Source organism: Dysidea avara, chromosome 13 (genome assembly GCF_963678975.1).
Source record: "Dysidea avara chromosome 13, odDysAvar1.4, whole genome shotgun sequence".
NCBI classification, from domain to species: domain Eukaryota; kingdom Metazoa; phylum Porifera; class Demospongiae; order Dictyoceratida; family Dysideidae; genus Dysidea; species Dysidea avara.
The window spans coordinates 7,240,850-7,258,115 of record NC_089284.1 but is presented as its reverse complement, the minus strand read 5'-3'; the positions used below and the strand labels follow the sequence as shown (position 1 = coordinate 7,258,115).

Below are 17,266 nucleotides of genomic sequence, written 5' to 3'. Positions count from 1 at the left end.
GGATACTTTCCTTAGTATATATATTATGAACTCTTGTTATTATTTAGACTACAACAAGTTTGATACTAAAATTTGATTGGCTGAAAACGTGGTCTCTAAATCTTCTAGTTTTCTAAATCCCGTAGAACCCAGTGGTTCTTGACGTCTAACTATTATTTATGTACTTTGAGCATGTAGCGACCTTTTTTTTTTTGGGTCTTCACTACCAAAAATCCTGGAGCTGCACTTGAGTCTAGTACACATTGCTGGTAGTGTTTGAGGTTTCGCTTCTAAAATTGTTGAGAGGTTGGCATCTCTGGCGTATCCCTTATGTACGCGAACGAAAATGAAGAGCAGCTTTGAGGCTTTGTCGAGAGAATTTGTGGAAAAAAAACACGTTAGTCACACTATAAAACAGTTTAGAGATACTTCTGTACGTAATATGTTGGTAAAAGCTTCCTTAGCAGTGCATAGCAATGTAATTGAACGAATTACGAAAATTTCACGAAATACGAGAATTAGCTAATAATATTATTGCACAACCCAAAACTACCCTATTGTAAAATAGTAATACATAGTTGGTTAATTCATAGATGAGTTAGCTAGCTGCATGGCGCCTGATTTTTAGAAGTAGCACAACATCAACTTGTTTATCAAAGGAGTGACCACTGACTAATTTTTTGCCAATCTTTATTGCTAGTGCTGACCTGTTTTGTAGCGTTTGGTGGTGGAGGAGGTGAACTCCATGTAGCTGCATATAATGATAGAGAGTAACAATAGCATTAGCAGTAATTTGGAATGAAAAGGGAGAACATTAATCAGCAAAGTAGTGCACTGCATTTGTCAAATATTAGCTTCTACCAAACTTTTGAGACATATGGTAATGTTATCTCTATTATGCAGCACTAAATTTATTGCTTGACTTCATAAGCCACCATGGCATGGTTGCTAAGTACCAGTATGATTCATACTTACTTTATATCAGTCTTGTTGTAATTACTTACCAGATTTAATCATTACAATTACCCATAATTTGGTAATGATTAGTAATTAATTACCTGTTTAATTACAATTTCTAACAGTAATTACTTTAAAAAAATGGTAATGATTAGTAATTAATTACAATTACAATAAGCCTGCTTTATATATAATTGTATGTTATTATACTTCTTTTGTATTTAGTCACTGACCCACTCTATGGTGGTGTGAGACTGATCAATGGGTCAAGTGAGAATGAAGGTAGATTGGAAGTACAAGTCAATGGTGTGTGGGGAACCGTCTGTGATGACTTCTGGGGACTTGATGAAGCTGACATTGTATGCAGACAACTTGGTTATCCTGGTGGTGCACTAGTTGCTGATGGTACTCCTGTGGCTGGTACTGGATTACCAATCTGGTTGGATAATGTGATGTGTACTGGCACTGAATTCTTCATTTGGGATTGTGCCAACAATGGACCAGGATCACACAACTGTGCTCACTTTGAAGATGTCTACCTTGTGTGTCGACCTAATGCTACTGACAACACCACTGCAGCACGTATGTGTTTGTGTGATCATGGGCCCTTGCATTTGTGTGTAGTGCTATGTAGATGTGTATATAGTAGTAGTGTCAGTTATTCTAAATGAGAAATGCTTCTGAGAATAGCTTCATCAAACCATTGTCTTAAAAAGTTTATCTTGAAATTATGAACAACAACAGGCTTATCTCTTTTTCATGGACATGGACATAACAGTTTTAGTATGCTGTGTAAACATAATATAGAGGTATATATACTTTTACATAACACTACTACAATTGTAGCTTGTCCGCCTGTAAGACTGGTTGGAGGAGTCAACAATTTTGAAGGTCGTGTAGAGGTCTATTATCAGAACCAATGGGGAACTGTCTGTGATGACTTCTGGGGTCTCCCTGATGCTAATGTGGTGTGTAGACAACTTGGATTTGGATCAGCAACAGCTGCCTTGAGTTTTGCTGCTTTTGGACAAGGAAGTGGTACCATTTGGCTTGACAATTTGCGGTGTAGTGGTTCTGAGAATTGCTTGGGGAACTGTACAAACAATGGCTGGGGTGTACACAACTGTGTACATTTTGAAGATGCTGGAGTTAGATGCTCAGGTATGTGTGTGTGTGTGTGTGTGTGCATGTGTGTGTTTGCATACAGTTGTATTCCTGTTGCACACCATGTATACATATAGATTAATAACATCAATTTTGTACAGATCCTGGCCCTCATCAGTTTGAAGTCCAACTTGTTGGAGGTAGTCAACCAGGCCAGGGACGAGTGGAAATTTATTACAGTAATGCTTGGGGTACCATTTGTGATAGTCTGTGGGACATCAATGATGCTGAGGTTGTATGCCAAGAGCTGGGTTATGTTGGAGTAATTCAGGTGTACAGCTCAGCTGCATTTGGCCAGGGAACTGGATTTGTGTGGATGGACAATGTACGTTGCAGGGGCAATGAGGAACATCTCTCTGACTGTACCTTCTCTGGTTGGGGAAATACAAACTGTACACATGCAATGGATGCTGGTGTGTGGTGTGGAAGTAAGTAAATCACTTGTGTATGCATACACAAACTATTAGAACATGAGTACACTTTATATTGCTTATTCACAGATACCACAAGTAATGGTACACTTCGTCTGGTTGGTGGTTCATCTGATAATGAAGGTCGTGTGGAAATCTTTTATGGTCAATGGGGCACAGTTTGTGATGATTTCTGGGATCTGAATGATGCCACTGTTGTGTGTAGACAGCTTGGTTTTCTACGTGCAGTGTTTGCCTATCGTACATCACAGTTTGGACAGGGAACAGGACCAATTTGGCTTGATAATCTACACTGCACTGGAACTGAGTCTCGACTTGATCAGTGTCCACACAATGGAATTGGATCACACAATTGTATTCATTTTGAAGATGCTGGTGTTCAATGCACAAGTAAGTAGTTTGATTTGCAAATATTTTTTACAAGTAAACAATACTTGCAGATATACCTGTCCATCAAGTTAGACTGGTTAATGGGCCCAATGAGCATACAGGTCGTGTAGAAGTTTACACCAATAGTACTGGTGGACTGGACAATGCACAGTGGGGTACTGTCTGTGATGACTTCTGGGGAATAACTGATGCTAGAGTGGTGTGCCGTCAACTTGGATATCCTGATGCTGTGGCTGCTCCACGTTTTGCTAGATATGGTCAAGGAACTGGACCAATTTGGCTAGATAATTTAAGTTGCCTTGGAACTGAGCCTGACCTATTCACCTGTGGTCATATTGGAATTGGTAGCCATAATTGTCGACACTCTGAAGATGCCTCAGCTGAATGCTTAAGTATGCATGGCATGTTATTAAGAATTACTGTTAAATAATGTTTAATAATTACAGTACCTAGCTGTCCTCCAGTACGTCTTGTTGGTGGAAGTGACCAGTATGAGGGTAGAGTAGAAGTGTACTATAACAACACTTGGGGAACTGTGTGTGATGATTTCTGGGGTATAGAAGAAGCTAACACTGTCTGCATGCAACTTGGCTACTCTGGAGCAGTGACATTCTACCCTAGAGCCTATTTTGGTGAAGGTACTGGCACTATCTGGATGGATAATGTACGGTGTGCATCTGATGACACTTGTCTTGGAAACTGCACCTTCAATGGATTTGCTGTTCACAACTGTCAGCATAGTGAAGATGCTTCTGTGAGATGTCGCAATACTACTGCACCACCACCACCAACTGAAATCAGACTCATTGGTGGAAGTAATAACCTAGAGGGAAGAGTTGAAGTGCTATATCTTGGAACTTGGGGAACAATCTGTGATGACCTCTGGAGTATTGAGGATGCTCATGTGATTTGTAGACAACTCGGATTTGGACGTGCCTTACAAGCTACAAGCCGTGCCAGCTTTGGACAAGGATCAGGCACCATCTGGTTGGACAATGTGCAGTGTAGAGGAAATGAAACAAGAGTAGAAGACTGTTCACATAATGGATGGGGAGTACACAACTGTGCTCACTTTGAAGATGCTGGTGTTGTTTGCTCAGCAGGTAATACTTCCACCTATGTACAAAAAGTAAACCTTGAGAACTAATTTTAATCACATCAGGGGTGGTGGAGCAGGCCAAAGAGTGAGGGGGCCAGGCCAGCTGTATGTGTAGTTATAAATAATGAGATATAGTCGGTGGAGAGGGCAGCTATTGTCAGCAGGTAGTTACTGTTTTTTTTGGTCTTCAGCTTACATACATAGCTAAGTAGCTTGCTACACTGCTTTTCTGAATACTGTGACCGCTCTATTGGAGTATCTAGAATTGACTGTTCTATTAGAGTATCTCGATCTTTTCTTGCAAACATTGCCCCATAAAAGTGGGCTTGCCCCCCCCCCCTGTCTCCACCGCCTATGAATCACATATACATGCTATAATTAAACATACCAATGTATGTCTATTACAGCTACAGGACCAACTCAAGGTGACATTAGACTGATAAATGATGCAGACAACACTAATATGACTGGAAGGCTTGAAGTATACTATGAAGGACAGTGGGGAACAGTTTGTGATGATTTCTTTGATAGTCTTGGAGCAATGGTTGCATGTCGACAGTTGGGGTTGAATCCAGTTGGTGCTATTGCTGTTACCAGAGCAGGATTTGGCCAGGGTGTGGATCCTATTTGGTTAGACAATGTGAATTGTGCTGGAACTGAACCAAACATTGATTCCTGCCCACACAATGCTTGGGGATCACATAATTGCGCCCATTTTGAGGATACTGGTGTCATCTGTCTGTGTGAGTTTACATTTTTATTATAGTATTTATGTGCTCACATTCAAAAAGTGTCATCATCACTTTATTTAGCTCATTTATGATAAGCAGTTTTAGCACATCCCCCAATGGCTTCATAACACAGCTGACTTTGATAGTCACATGCCAACAAATACATCAATAAAATTCAACTTATTCAACTCAGCATCTTATCGATGTATACCCATATTCAAATATGCGAATAATAGGTGCATGCATTACACCTCCTATATCCATCTTCCAGCCACTCCAACACATTGTGTGACTTATATATATTATATGACTACATAGAGATTAGTTCTAACATCTAGATATACACAATAAACATAAATCTCTGTAGACACATTTGAGTTAAGTCAAATAATGTTTCTCTGTCCTGCTTGTAGAGTCAAATAATGTCTCTCTGTCCTGCTTGTATTTATGTGAGCAAAAGGCTGTTGAAAAGAGAAAACCTTCAGATAAAAGTTCAGAGAGTGTGAAAGACTTCTGGTACCTATATACAATCATAGGAGCACTTGGATCTATCACTAAGGAATTATAAGCTAACCTACAGGAACTTGGAGTACAGAAATGGTCAATTTCTGTGCTACAGAAGTCTGTGCTTTTGAGTACTGCTCATATCATGAGACATCTGATTTGATTTGATTTATTGTTTATCCTCTAGGTAATCAGCATAAACCATTCTTCCTTACCAGAGCAACTAAGTACATATACAACAACAACAACACAAAAAGCAAAGCACAAGCAAATTCAAAACGCATAACAAAAAGTACATTAGTTCTAAAATAATAATAACTACACTAGGATATGACAATCCCCAGGAATACATCAATGAACTTTGTAACGTTACGTTGTTTGTCCACTAAAGTTATACCAGGTTGATTATGAAGAATAGATTATTATTATTTTTAGTGTTTCACAGTGTATAGACATGTACATATTATATGGTACAATCACTGACATCTACGTAAAGTACTGAAAATATAATGGCTACTTGTGCTATTAGCCTTGGGGAATTATTTACAAAAATGTAAGTGTGCGTGGGTTACACGAGCATTTACAACAGGGATATATAAAATTAAAAGTGCAAGGATTATCTTGAAGTTATTTATAACATGAGTCCACAGAAAACTATAAAATGTCTTTTTGGATTGATTTGGGACTTGAATGGAGGGCATTAGGTTCGATTTACACAAGTGGTTATGTTGTGCAATTACACATGACAGCATGTCAAAGGGTAACCATCCTCATGTTTTTTATGCTTACAGCCAATGGAACACAGCCACCAATCCAGGTGCGTTTAGTAAATGGGGATGATGAGTTTGAAGGAAGAGTAGAAGTTCTTTATGCTGGTATATGGGGAACTGTGTGTGATGACTTCTTTGATCTTGGGGCTGCTAATGTGGTGTGTAGACAACTTGGTTATCCAGGTGCACTGAGGAGGGCAAATTTCTTAGAGTTTGGCCAGGGTACTGGTCAAATCTGGCTTGATGATGTACGCTGCACAGGAAATGAGACCTCATTGGAAAATTGTCCTCACAGAGCATTTGGCAGCCATAACTGTTTCCACTTTGAGGATGTTGGAGTTGAGTGTATTGGTAAGAATTATGAATCACATCAGTACAACTGCATTCTCAATGAAATTTGTATGTTAACTATAGATAACACACCACCACCCCAGTACTCAGTAAGACTATTAGGAGGTGCTACAGAATATGAAGGAAGAGTGGAGTTCTTTTACAATGGTCAGTGGGGTACTGTATGTGATGACAGCTGGGACATCAATGATGCTGAGGTGGTTTGTCGACAGTTACATTTCACTGGTGCTACTGAGGCTTTGAGGCTTGCAGCATTTGGTGCTGGCACAGGTCAAATATGGCTAGACAACCTTCTGTGTACTGGCAGTGAACAAGCATTAGTGGAATGTCCTCACAATGGATTTGGAACTCATGACTGCAGTCATAGTGAAGATGCTGGTGTAAGATGTAGAGGTAAGCTCTTTGACAGCAATGCTGTTGTTAATCCACTGTATATTCCAGCTCCCAAGGACTATGATGTACGACTACGAAATGGATCTTCACATTCTGAAGGTCGTGTCGATGTCCACTATCAGGGTCAATGGGGTGCCATCTGTGATAATGGATGGGACATAAATGATGCCATGGTTATCTGTAGACAGTTGGGCTATATGTCAGCTTTGAGACCAACCATTGACTCTACATTCCCACCCTCGACTGACAATTCTCAACTATGGTTGGATTTCGTTACATGCCGTGGAAATGAAAGTAGCATCCAGTTCTGCGCTCATTCTGGTTGGGGAGAAACTTTCTGTAATACTAACAATGAGGCTGGAGTGATCTGCACAAGTATGAACTTCTACTAAACAATCACTGTATTGATACTATTCTTTACAGATGAAACATTCACTAGTGGTCAAATGATTGACGTTCGATTGGTCAATAATGGGGTAGTCAGTTCATCAACAGGAATAGGAAGAGTTGAAGTACTTCATGATGGTGAATGGGGAACTGTCTGTGATGACAACTGGGACTTCTTGGATGCACGTGTGGTTTGTCAACAATTAGGATTTAGTAGTGTCTTAAATATCACCAGATTTGCTGACCGCACATTTGGTGCTAGATTGAACAATTCAGTTCCAGTGTGGTTGGATAACATCCACTGTACTGGAGATGAAACAAATCTTGGCTTGTGCCCACATCCTGGCTTTGGTGTTGAAGATTGTTCTCACTTTGAGGATTCAGGAGTTTACTGTACAAGTAAGTTCATTGTTTATTCAATGTGCTAGGGCATTGATGATTCCTTTACAGATGATGTGGTCAACACAAACATCTCCATAAGATTAGCAGGTAGCAACAACAGTAATGAAGGAAGAGTAGAGGTGTTCTTCAATGGAGAATGGGGTACAGTGTGTGATGATTTCTGGGGACTCACTGATGCAGATGTAGTCTGTGGACAACTTGGATTTGGTCGTGCTCTAGAGGCTCCATTGTTTGCTCGCTTTGGTCAAGGAACCGGTCGTATCTGGATGGATGATGTGCAGTGTTTGGGTATAGAAGACAACCTGTGGGATTGTAGCTTTGATGGATGGGGTCAACACAATTGTATACATTTTGAGGACGCCTCGGTAGTATGTGACTATCCTGATCGACCTCCTGATGGCCAGCCACTTGCAGTCAGAATTGTTGGTGGAGCCAGAGATTATGAAGGAAGGGTAGAAGTTTACAATGAGAACTACAATGGATGGGGTACAGTCTGTAGTCAAAACTGGGACAATAATGATGCAGATGTTGTTTGCCGTCAACTTGGCTATACTGGATCACTCTACATACAATCTTATGGTCCAGGAACTGGTCCTGTTTACTTGAATAATGTAGGATGTGTTGGCAATGAACCTACATTGTTTGACTGTATCAATGATGGATGGAATATTGCAAGTGGTGCTTGTCTTGATCATAGTCTTGATGCTGGTGTTGTCTGCAATAGTAAGTACAAGACTTATATGTGAATTCAAGTACAATTATGATGGATAACACTTTAGGTAGTGACGTACCTTGCAATGATGGTGATATCAGGCTTGCTGATGGCTCAGATGAAACTAATGGACGTGTAGAAGTATGCTACCTTGGCCAATGGGGAACAGTCTGTGATGATATATTTGGAGATCTTGACGCTCAAGTTGTTTGCAGACAATTGGGCCTAAGCACTAGTCGAGCTGCAGCTCAACAGTTTGCCTTTGGTTCAGGAACAGGATTTATCTGGCTAGATAATGTACAATGTAGAGGTACAGAGAACAGGCTTGTGGACTGTGTGCACAATGGATTTGGAGAACACAACTGTTTCCACTTTGAAGATGCTGGTGTTAGCTGTCCTCCTGGTAAGCTTTACAGTTTCTGTCAAACTGTAAAAAAGTGATGTCTAAATAATGTCATTTTACTGGTCTAATGTCTTGTACATTCTCACAGATGTCAACCAATATCCACCTGGCACTCTTCGTCTTGCTGATGGTGATGATGCTTTCTCTGGACGTGTTGAAGTGTACTGGGATGGTCAATGGGGTACAGTTTGTGATGATTTCTGGGACTTAGCTGATGCTCGAGTGGTGTGTCGACAACTGGGCTTCCAAGATGCTCGTCAAGCTACTAGGTTTGCAACCCATGGTGCTGGTACTGGTGTAATTTGGCTTGACAATGTGATGTGTACTGGAAATGAGACAAGACTACAAGACTGTCAATCTAATGGCTTTGGAGTGCACAACTGTCGACACTTTGAAGATGCTGGCGTCGTGTGTACTAGTATGTATTCATAACATGCTTTAGTTCATATATATCATGGCCTTGTTTTCTATAGATACCTCAGCACCTGTCATGTTATCAGTTAGAGTGCAAGGTGGTAATCAAGCTTACAATGGTCGTGTTGAGGTGATGTACAATGGAGAATGGGGAACTATTTGTAATATGGGATGGGACCTTAATGATGCTCGAACTTTCTGTAGACAACTGGGATATGTTGATGTCATTTCTACTGGTACAGTCTCTGATTTTCTGTATGCTAGTGGGAATGGACGTATCTGGCAAACTAATGTTGACTGTACTGGAAACGAAAGAAGATTTGGAGAATGCTTCTTTACAGAAACTTGGGGAGATACTACTGGATGTGGTCATAACATGGATGTTGCTGTGCAGTGCAACCGTTAGTAACATATTGTATTAATGAAGTAGCTGTTATACACATTAATTGTTAACTTACTGTGGCATACAGGTATATTGTTATGCATATTTGTTTTCTTTATACAGCAACACGAAGGGAACTGTTCCCAATTGAACTAGTAGATGGTGATACACCAAATGAAGGTCGTTTACTGGTGTTAATTAATGGAACATTTGGCTCTGTATGTGATGACTTCTTTGGTCTTGAAGAAGCTCAAGTTGCTTGTCGTCAACTCAACTATACTGGTGCAGAAAGGGCAGCCTACTTTGGGGAGTTTGGTAGTGGTGAAGCTTCTGAGCCAATCTACTTTGATAATGTGATCTGTACTGGAAATGAGAACTACCTGTATCAGTGTAGATACACCACAAACCACAACTGTGTACATTTTGAAGATGTTGGAGTTGTTTGCACAAGTGAGTATCAAGACACATAATAATGTGTCAGGTAGCCAATAAAGCTGGAGCGCCACATTGTGCATATATTGACAGGAAGAAAGAAAACAAACTTTTCATACAAAGCACACCATTTTTGCATTATTGCTGTCCACCAGATAGATATGGGTAGCCAAAGTTTTAAGGGTTTTTTTCTTTATTCTTCTAAAGGGTTGAAAATTTTCTTTTCATAAATTGTAATAAAATAAAATTTGATTAGCTCAAAATTTGGTGCAGATAAAGAGTGTATGAACATAATTCCATTTTTGCTATGAATATGATACATATCCACGGTGCTATGCACATTTATTCACAAATTTTTGTCATAGTTACAAAATTATGAGAATTACTTGAAATTTGGTGTGTACACAGGCTGAGTGCCTTTAGATGGTTTATATAACAAAGGAATAACAGCTACAGAATTACAAAGCAAAAACCAAATAAGTGTAAAATTGTGGCGTCGAGATACTCTAGTAGAACAGTTACCACAGAGTTAAAAAGTGCTTTAAAAATTACCAGGGTTAAACCAGAGAACTCCACACTGAACACCAAAATGCTTAACCACTGAGCCACTGTTATCACAGCTGTTTAATTCACCTAATTTCTACTTTATAAATAAAAATTATAGCTTAAATTTACTTTATAGTAATTTCATAAATCTACCAATGTAAAATCCTAGAACAATCTATGTGTGTTTTATTAGAAGTCCTCAAATATGTGTGTTCTATTAGAGTACTACAGTTGTAATAGCAAAACAATTTATCTACAGACGTGTAGAATAAATGTGGATAAAAACAAGCCCCAAAGTATGGGCCATATATAGTTCATGAAGGTCCACACAAAACAGCCAAGCTGTGAAAAAAGGTGCGGCCTTCTGGGCAAAAAAATTGTGAAATCAAAGGTGGCTACCAAGATGGCTGTAATGATGTTAATGCTACTAATAAATGTTAATAATGCACAGTTAATATCATATTTCTTGGCCACCATCTTTGATTTCATAACTTCATTCACCTAAGATTTGACGGCCACACCTTTTTCACAGTTTGGTTATTATATAGTCACACCATTGATAACTAGCCAGTTGTCACTTCTAATTTATTGCAGCAACTGTTGATGGACCCTGCACCAATGGAGATATACGTCTTGTTAATGGTGACCTTACTGAGGGACGTGTTGAGCTTTGCCTTAACAACCAATGGGGCACGGTCTGTGATGATTTCTGGGATATTCGTGATGCTAGAGTGGCATGTCGTCAGCTTGGGTTTGCTGATGCAGTACGTCCAACTAGATTTGCTTCATTTGGTGCTGGTACTGGTCCCATTCATCTTGATAATTTAATGTGTCTGGGTAATGAGACTAGATTACAAGACTGCCCACATAATGGTGTTGGTAACCACAACTGTTTCCACTTTGAAGATGCTGGAGTTGTATGTACCAGTAAGTGTGACATAGTATCAATGGAGTTATTCTATATACTTACTGCATTGTATTAGATGATGCTGTTGGGCCTTATCCAATAAGACTGGTTGGTGGAGTGGATGAGACTGAAGGTCGTGTTGAAATATTTTATGATGGAGAATGGGGCACTGTCTGTGATGATATCTGGGGACTTCCAGATGCTCATGTAGTGTGTCGAGAAATTGGTTGTCCCAATGGTGCCACTCAAGCAGTGTTACGAGCTGGATTTGGTCAAGGAACTGGTACAATTTGGTTGGACAATGTTCAGTGTACTGGAACTGAACTCTACTTGAGTGACTGTCCACACAATGGTTGGAATTCTCACAACTGTGTACATGGTGAAGATGCTGGTGTTCGCTGCAACATGACAGGTATCTTTATTGTAGTACAAGATGAGTATGATTATAACATAATAATAATTATCCACTTTGTTTTATTCAAGACTGTGATATTGGTGGAAGGAACAGATCAGATATAAGACTTGCTGGTAGTACTGAACGAGGAAGTGGTCGTGTAGAGATCCGTGTTGGTGACCAATGGGGTACCATCTGTGATGTGTTCTGGGGACTTGCTGATGCTGAAGTTGCCTGTCGGGACTTGGGTTACAATGGAGCCCTACAAGCTACTGGTGGAGGATGTGAGTGTAATACTTAAACTTGTGCTGTATGGCTGAATGCTAATCTCATAATAGACTTTGGACAAGGAGTTGGTCCCATCCATCGTACCCAAGTGCTTTGCCAAGGGTTTGAGCCCAATTTGTTTGTGTGTCCATCACAACTTGACACGAGTTCATGTGATCATTCTATGGACGCTGGTGTCATCTGCATCAGTAAGTACCTTGGTGTATTCAGTTATTAAGTGTATTGGCTTAGCAATTAAGATGTACATGCAGTGTTATTCAGAGAGGTGAAACAATTATGTTTTCTTTAATATGAGATATCCAGTATGGTAGTACTGTATAATAGGGATCATAAAGATATATGCACATTCTCACAAAAATATTGACCAGAAAGCAGCCTCACAGTACTTTCACGGCTCCTTGTTAGGCATAACAAAGCCCAAAAGAGTCTTCAGTGTGACCTACATCGCTTCCAATAAGTTGCTAAAAATTAAAAATATATATATTTAGTGGAAATTTCTGCTGATTGGCTGTCTGACTTACTTATAGTAGAGTAACAAAAGCATTAAATTTTGATGAAATCATTCACTTTGTGATAAAAGCACCAAATTTTCTGTGAAAGTTGAGTAAGGTATACTATATCATTTGAGATATGGTGCCATGTCAAGATCATTGCTTTAGGGCATGTTTGGAAGTTTATAAACTAGGTTATAAGCTCATTTCAGCTGATTGGGAAACCATACAAGTGCATTTAGTTTTGTTTGTTTTGCTTACATTGTATGAACGCATTTTCAAATTTACAGGTGCAATCAGAAAATCTTCGAAATGTGGTAAAATAAACTGTTTTGAATGCTTCTAATGGAGCCAATATTTGAGCATTAAATGAACAGGCACAATCCACAAGAAATAATAATACACAACACATCTATGACTTCATATACTATGACCCTCTGTGCTTCTTAATATGGCAAGCTAATGACCTGGATGGAAACCCCCCTTGGTCAGCTTTTGGATATGACCATCCATTGCTATAGTTGCAAAGTTCCAGAATATTTACTATCAAGCACTTTTATGGCTTTCCCAATACATTTTCTTTGGTTTTACTTGTCAGGTTTTTTGAGCATGATATGATTGGTAATTTTAATGGCATCGTATCTGGTTGTTTTTTCAGCCTGACAGGTGCTTTTTAGCATACCATGGTACATACAATGCACGCATCATTGACTTACCTTTGTCCTCCTTTGTGTTCCATTTCTTTTTGCAGACAGCACAAGGTGTTGATTTGTAGTAGCACGTCATAAACCTCCCTCTGGCTGTTTATATATGATGGGAGCCATCTGTATTTTCTGTAGTGACTAAATTGATTGCAGAGATGCTTCTCATACTATTCTTGGTTAGCAACGCTGCGTAACAGGCTGAACATAGCTGAAAAGGTGTAATGGCCGTTTCACTTTTCAGTAATTGATACTTGAGGCATGCGTTCAGATGCAAAATTAATTAAATATGGCATATCTAGCATCAGTCTTTGTTTTTCTTGATGTGGTATGCGTGGTTTCAGTATTCATAATTACTATATGTTACAAGAAAGTAAACAAATAAGCATAAGGAAAATTAGGAACTTGAGGGACAACAGAATGAAACAAGAGAGGTTGTGTAAACCTGCAATATACTAGTGGAAATTTAATCCCTATTTCAGTCATGGCTAGACTGAATTAGGGATTAAATATCCACTAGTAGATCTGCAGGTGTAGACCACCACTTCTTGTCTTATTACTTTTTATTTCACTGATTAATAACTGTCCAGACATCAACAGATCACTAAAACTATTATGACTAAATGTCAATTTCATACAGCAACACCAAATTGTGAGGAGGGAACAATCAGACTGAGGAATGGATCTGACATATCTGTATTAGCTGGACGTATTGAGATCTGTATTAACAACCAGTGGAGTGCCATATGTAATGAAGGATGGAGTGACTTTGATGCTGCAGTGGCATGTAGACAGCTGGGCCAGTCAACTATTACTCCACGAGGAATTCGTCAAGCAGCTGACCTGTTTGGCCAAGGAGATGTACCAGTTCTTATCAGCAATGTTGCTTGTCTAGGCCATGAGGGAGCCATTGTTGATTGTCCTTTCAACTTCCAGCACAGTTGTCTTGCCAGCCAAGTTGCAGGAGTGCAGTGTACAAGTTAGTTTTCATTCAGCAGTTATAATATGTTGTTTACCTCATTATTGAACACTACAGATGTTACAGCACCTCCATTACTGCGAACAAGACTTGTTGGAGGAAATGTCGATGGTGAAGGTCGTGTTGAGGTTTACTATAATGATCAGTGGGGAACTGTGTGTGATGATGACTGGGATTTGGTTGATGCTAGTGTAGTATGTCGCCAGCTTGGCTATACAGGAGCTATTGGAGCTACCACAAACTCATTCTATGGAAGAGGTATGTAGTAGAGATAATCCATAGTGTCCGTTGTAATGTTATAATGCTTAATCTACAGCTGAACAAACTGTACCAATACAATTTGATGAAGTCCAATGTACTGGAGCTGAAGGAAGTCTGGGTCAATGTATGTTTATTGCTGGTGACAATGATTGTGATCATAGTGAGGATGCTGGAGTGATATGCATTGGTAAGCAATTTTTTTGTGAAGCGATACCTACCAGTTATAGCTTACAATATACTCACAATACAATATTTATTATTATTATTAATTAACACTTTGTTTTCAGGTGCTGGAGTTTCTAGTATCAGAATAATTGGAGACACTCCAGGATCTGGTCGTGTTGAAGTTAACATCAGTGGTTCCTGGAGTACTGTATGTGATGATGGCTGGTCACTCACTGAAGCTGATGTTGTGTGCAGACAATTAGGCTACACTGGAGCAACCAACTTTACCACTGGAATGACAACAAATGACATGTTTGGTATTGCTGATCAAGAACAATCAATTGTTACTGGCAATGTTCGCTGTACTGGACAAGAAAATGCACTGTTCGGTTGTCCTGGATTTAATCCTAATGCTCCAACTCAATGTGCATCTGACCACACTGAAGATGTTGGAGTTACTTGCTTCTGTAAGTAGAGGTGATGTTAGCTCATAGTTCTCATTTGTTTTACTTCACATGTAGCAATCTATCCTGTTCGACTAAGCAATGGCACTGCTAGTTCTGGTCGTGTGGAAGTATTCTTTAATGGAAGATGGGGAACAGTTTGTGATGACAACTTTGACAAGCTTGATGGAAAAGTTGTATGTAAACAACTCAACCAGGGTGCAATCTCAAGAATTGCCAACCCCATGGAATTCCCAGTTGGTAGTAATGATCAACCAATTTGGTTGGATGAAGTACAGTGTACGGGAGATGAGAGATGGCTGAGTGCATGTCCTCATCCTGGCTATGGAGATAATGATTGTTTCCACAGTGAAGATGTTGCTATAGTGTGTACTGGTTAGTACCGACTAACAATATATCTCTAACAGTGTATAATTGTGTTTTACATTTTTACAGGAGAACAAGCAGAACTACCAATTCAAGGAATAAGATTACTTGGAGGAAGCAGTGTTGGATCAGGAAGAGTTGAAATTAGAGTTAACAATGTCTGGGCTCAGATCTGTGCAGACTTGTGGAACCTCAATGATGCATTGGTTGTGTGCAGATACCTTGGATTTAACACTACTCAACAAGTTCCATTAGGCAATGTATTTGGAGTGAGTACTACTGGTTATTGGGCCACACAGATGAGATGTGGTGGACAAGAGAATGACCTCAACCAGTGTCACTACACTGAATACGTCAACCAACCAGCACAAACATGTTCTACCGGATATCCAGCCAATGTTCAGTGCTTAGGTAACCCTTTGTCCATAAATGTTTTAATACAAACCACCACATTTATCTTATACATGGTGCAAAACTTTTTTTGTAGATTTAACCAGTTGTGGTACATTGTCAGAGCCAACAGGAGGATATATTAGTTATGATGCTTCATCTGGAACAAAGACAACCGCTACACTAACTTGTTTCTATGGATATCTGCCATCTGATAATCACAATAAGAGAGAATGTCGAGCAGAGTCAACCAGCTGGACTGGTGATCCATTTGCTTGCATTCGTAAGTTGACCTGTTCATCCAATGTGTACACAATTTATATGATGAATTCCAATAATAGCTCAAATCTGTGGCACTGCACCATCAGTGAGGGGAGCTAGCTCAACTGTAGTGGTGACTGAATCACCAGATGGAGCTTTCACTGTCAACACCACCGTCACCTTCACCTGTCCTGATAACACCACACAGACTGCAAGGTGTGAATATGCACCTGTTGGTGGAGCCCAGTGGGTTGGTAGCTTACAAGAGTGCAACATAATTGTTGGTAAGAAAGAGATTGAAGAACATATTGAACAGCAGTTACATTCATGTGTTATACTATTATAGGTCCAACAGGTAGTCAGACTGGTGGTGATAACAATGATGATAGCAATAGGAATATTCTGATTGGTGTTCTTGTTCCTGTGATCCTCATCCTGTTGGTAGTAGTAATCATCTTGACCATCGGAGTAATCATTGTGGTGAAGAGGTAGGCTAATAGCTAGTACTTCACTATGATGCGTATTATATATAAATAAATTTCATTTCATTTATAGACGTCCCAAGGCAGATGATAAGGTACACTTCCAGTCACCAGATGATGCCGTTACATTTGATGGCTTTGAGAATCCCATGAGCAAAGAACCATCTAGTTAGTAATTTACTGTGATATATACAACTATATGACTCAGTGGTGTTGCTCTGTAGCCTTTTCCAACCCAATGTACCTCAACCCAGATGAGATGGAGAACTTTGAAGAGTCTACAGCCTCAGCAGATGATGGCACTATCTAAAACACATATGGCTTAGATGTAACAGTAGTATAAGCTTAGTTTTAATAGTTATGTAAAAACCTGGTTCTTGTAATATATTTAGAAAAGATATTTATTAACTTTGCGGGGAATATGAATATATTATGTCTGTTAATACATTTATTGCCACATATTCTACTACAAATGTACATCTACATTATCGATGATAGGAGTACTGAGCCAAAACTTAGTGAAACTCATTTGTAGACTGCAAGCAAGACTGCCAGTTAATACCTATGTCATTCAACTTATCCCAACCTTTATAACTGATTTGTGACATGATCTGCATGTAAAAACACTGTATTTATTTTTTATTATATACAGCCATGGACAAAGTTTCAG

At 39.4% G+C, this 17,266-nt stretch overlaps 1 protein-coding gene across 1 annotated transcript in view; it reads left to right on the top strand.

Annotated features, from left to right (window-relative positions):
• LOC136242482 (uncharacterized) overlaps positions 1-17,009 on the top strand; it is a 34,921-nt gene extending 17,912 nt beyond the window's left edge. The window contains exons 26-56 of the mRNA XM_066033912.1: positions 1,162-1,518; positions 1,783-2,097; positions 2,202-2,528; positions 2,601-2,921; positions 2,972-3,313; positions 3,368-4,024; positions 4,428-4,763; positions 6,047-6,376; positions 6,440-6,769; positions 6,818-7,144; positions 7,193-7,555; positions 7,607-8,281; positions 8,338-8,673; positions 8,762-9,091; positions 9,147-9,488; positions 9,593-9,919; positions 11,042-11,374; positions 11,431-11,766; positions 11,838-12,032; positions 12,087-12,224; positions 13,869-14,207; positions 14,265-14,465; positions 14,524-14,655; positions 14,756-15,100; positions 15,155-15,472; positions 15,533-15,874; positions 15,951-16,136; positions 16,195-16,398; positions 16,461-16,602; positions 16,670-16,764; positions 16,821-17,009. Coding sequence (XP_065889984.1) covers positions 1,162-1,518; positions 1,783-2,097; positions 2,202-2,528; positions 2,601-2,921; positions 2,972-3,313; positions 3,368-4,024; positions 4,428-4,763; positions 6,047-6,376; positions 6,440-6,769; positions 6,818-7,144; positions 7,193-7,555; positions 7,607-8,281; positions 8,338-8,673; positions 8,762-9,091; positions 9,147-9,488; positions 9,593-9,919; positions 11,042-11,374; positions 11,431-11,766; positions 11,838-12,032; positions 12,087-12,224; positions 13,869-14,207; positions 14,265-14,465; positions 14,524-14,655; positions 14,756-15,100; positions 15,155-15,472; positions 15,533-15,874; positions 15,951-16,136; positions 16,195-16,398; positions 16,461-16,602; positions 16,670-16,764; positions 16,821-16,906 — 9,407 coding nt within the window. The 3' untranslated portion in view covers positions 16,907-17,009. The remainder of the gene's footprint in view (positions 1-1,161; positions 1,519-1,782; positions 2,098-2,201; positions 2,529-2,600; positions 2,922-2,971; positions 3,314-3,367; positions 4,025-4,427; positions 4,764-6,046; positions 6,377-6,439; positions 6,770-6,817; positions 7,145-7,192; positions 7,556-7,606; positions 8,282-8,337; positions 8,674-8,761; positions 9,092-9,146; positions 9,489-9,592; positions 9,920-11,041; positions 11,375-11,430; positions 11,767-11,837; positions 12,033-12,086; positions 12,225-13,868; positions 14,208-14,264; positions 14,466-14,523; positions 14,656-14,755; positions 15,101-15,154; positions 15,473-15,532; positions 15,875-15,950; positions 16,137-16,194; positions 16,399-16,460; positions 16,603-16,669; positions 16,765-16,820) is intronic.
• Positions 17,010-17,266: the final 257 nt, after the last annotated feature.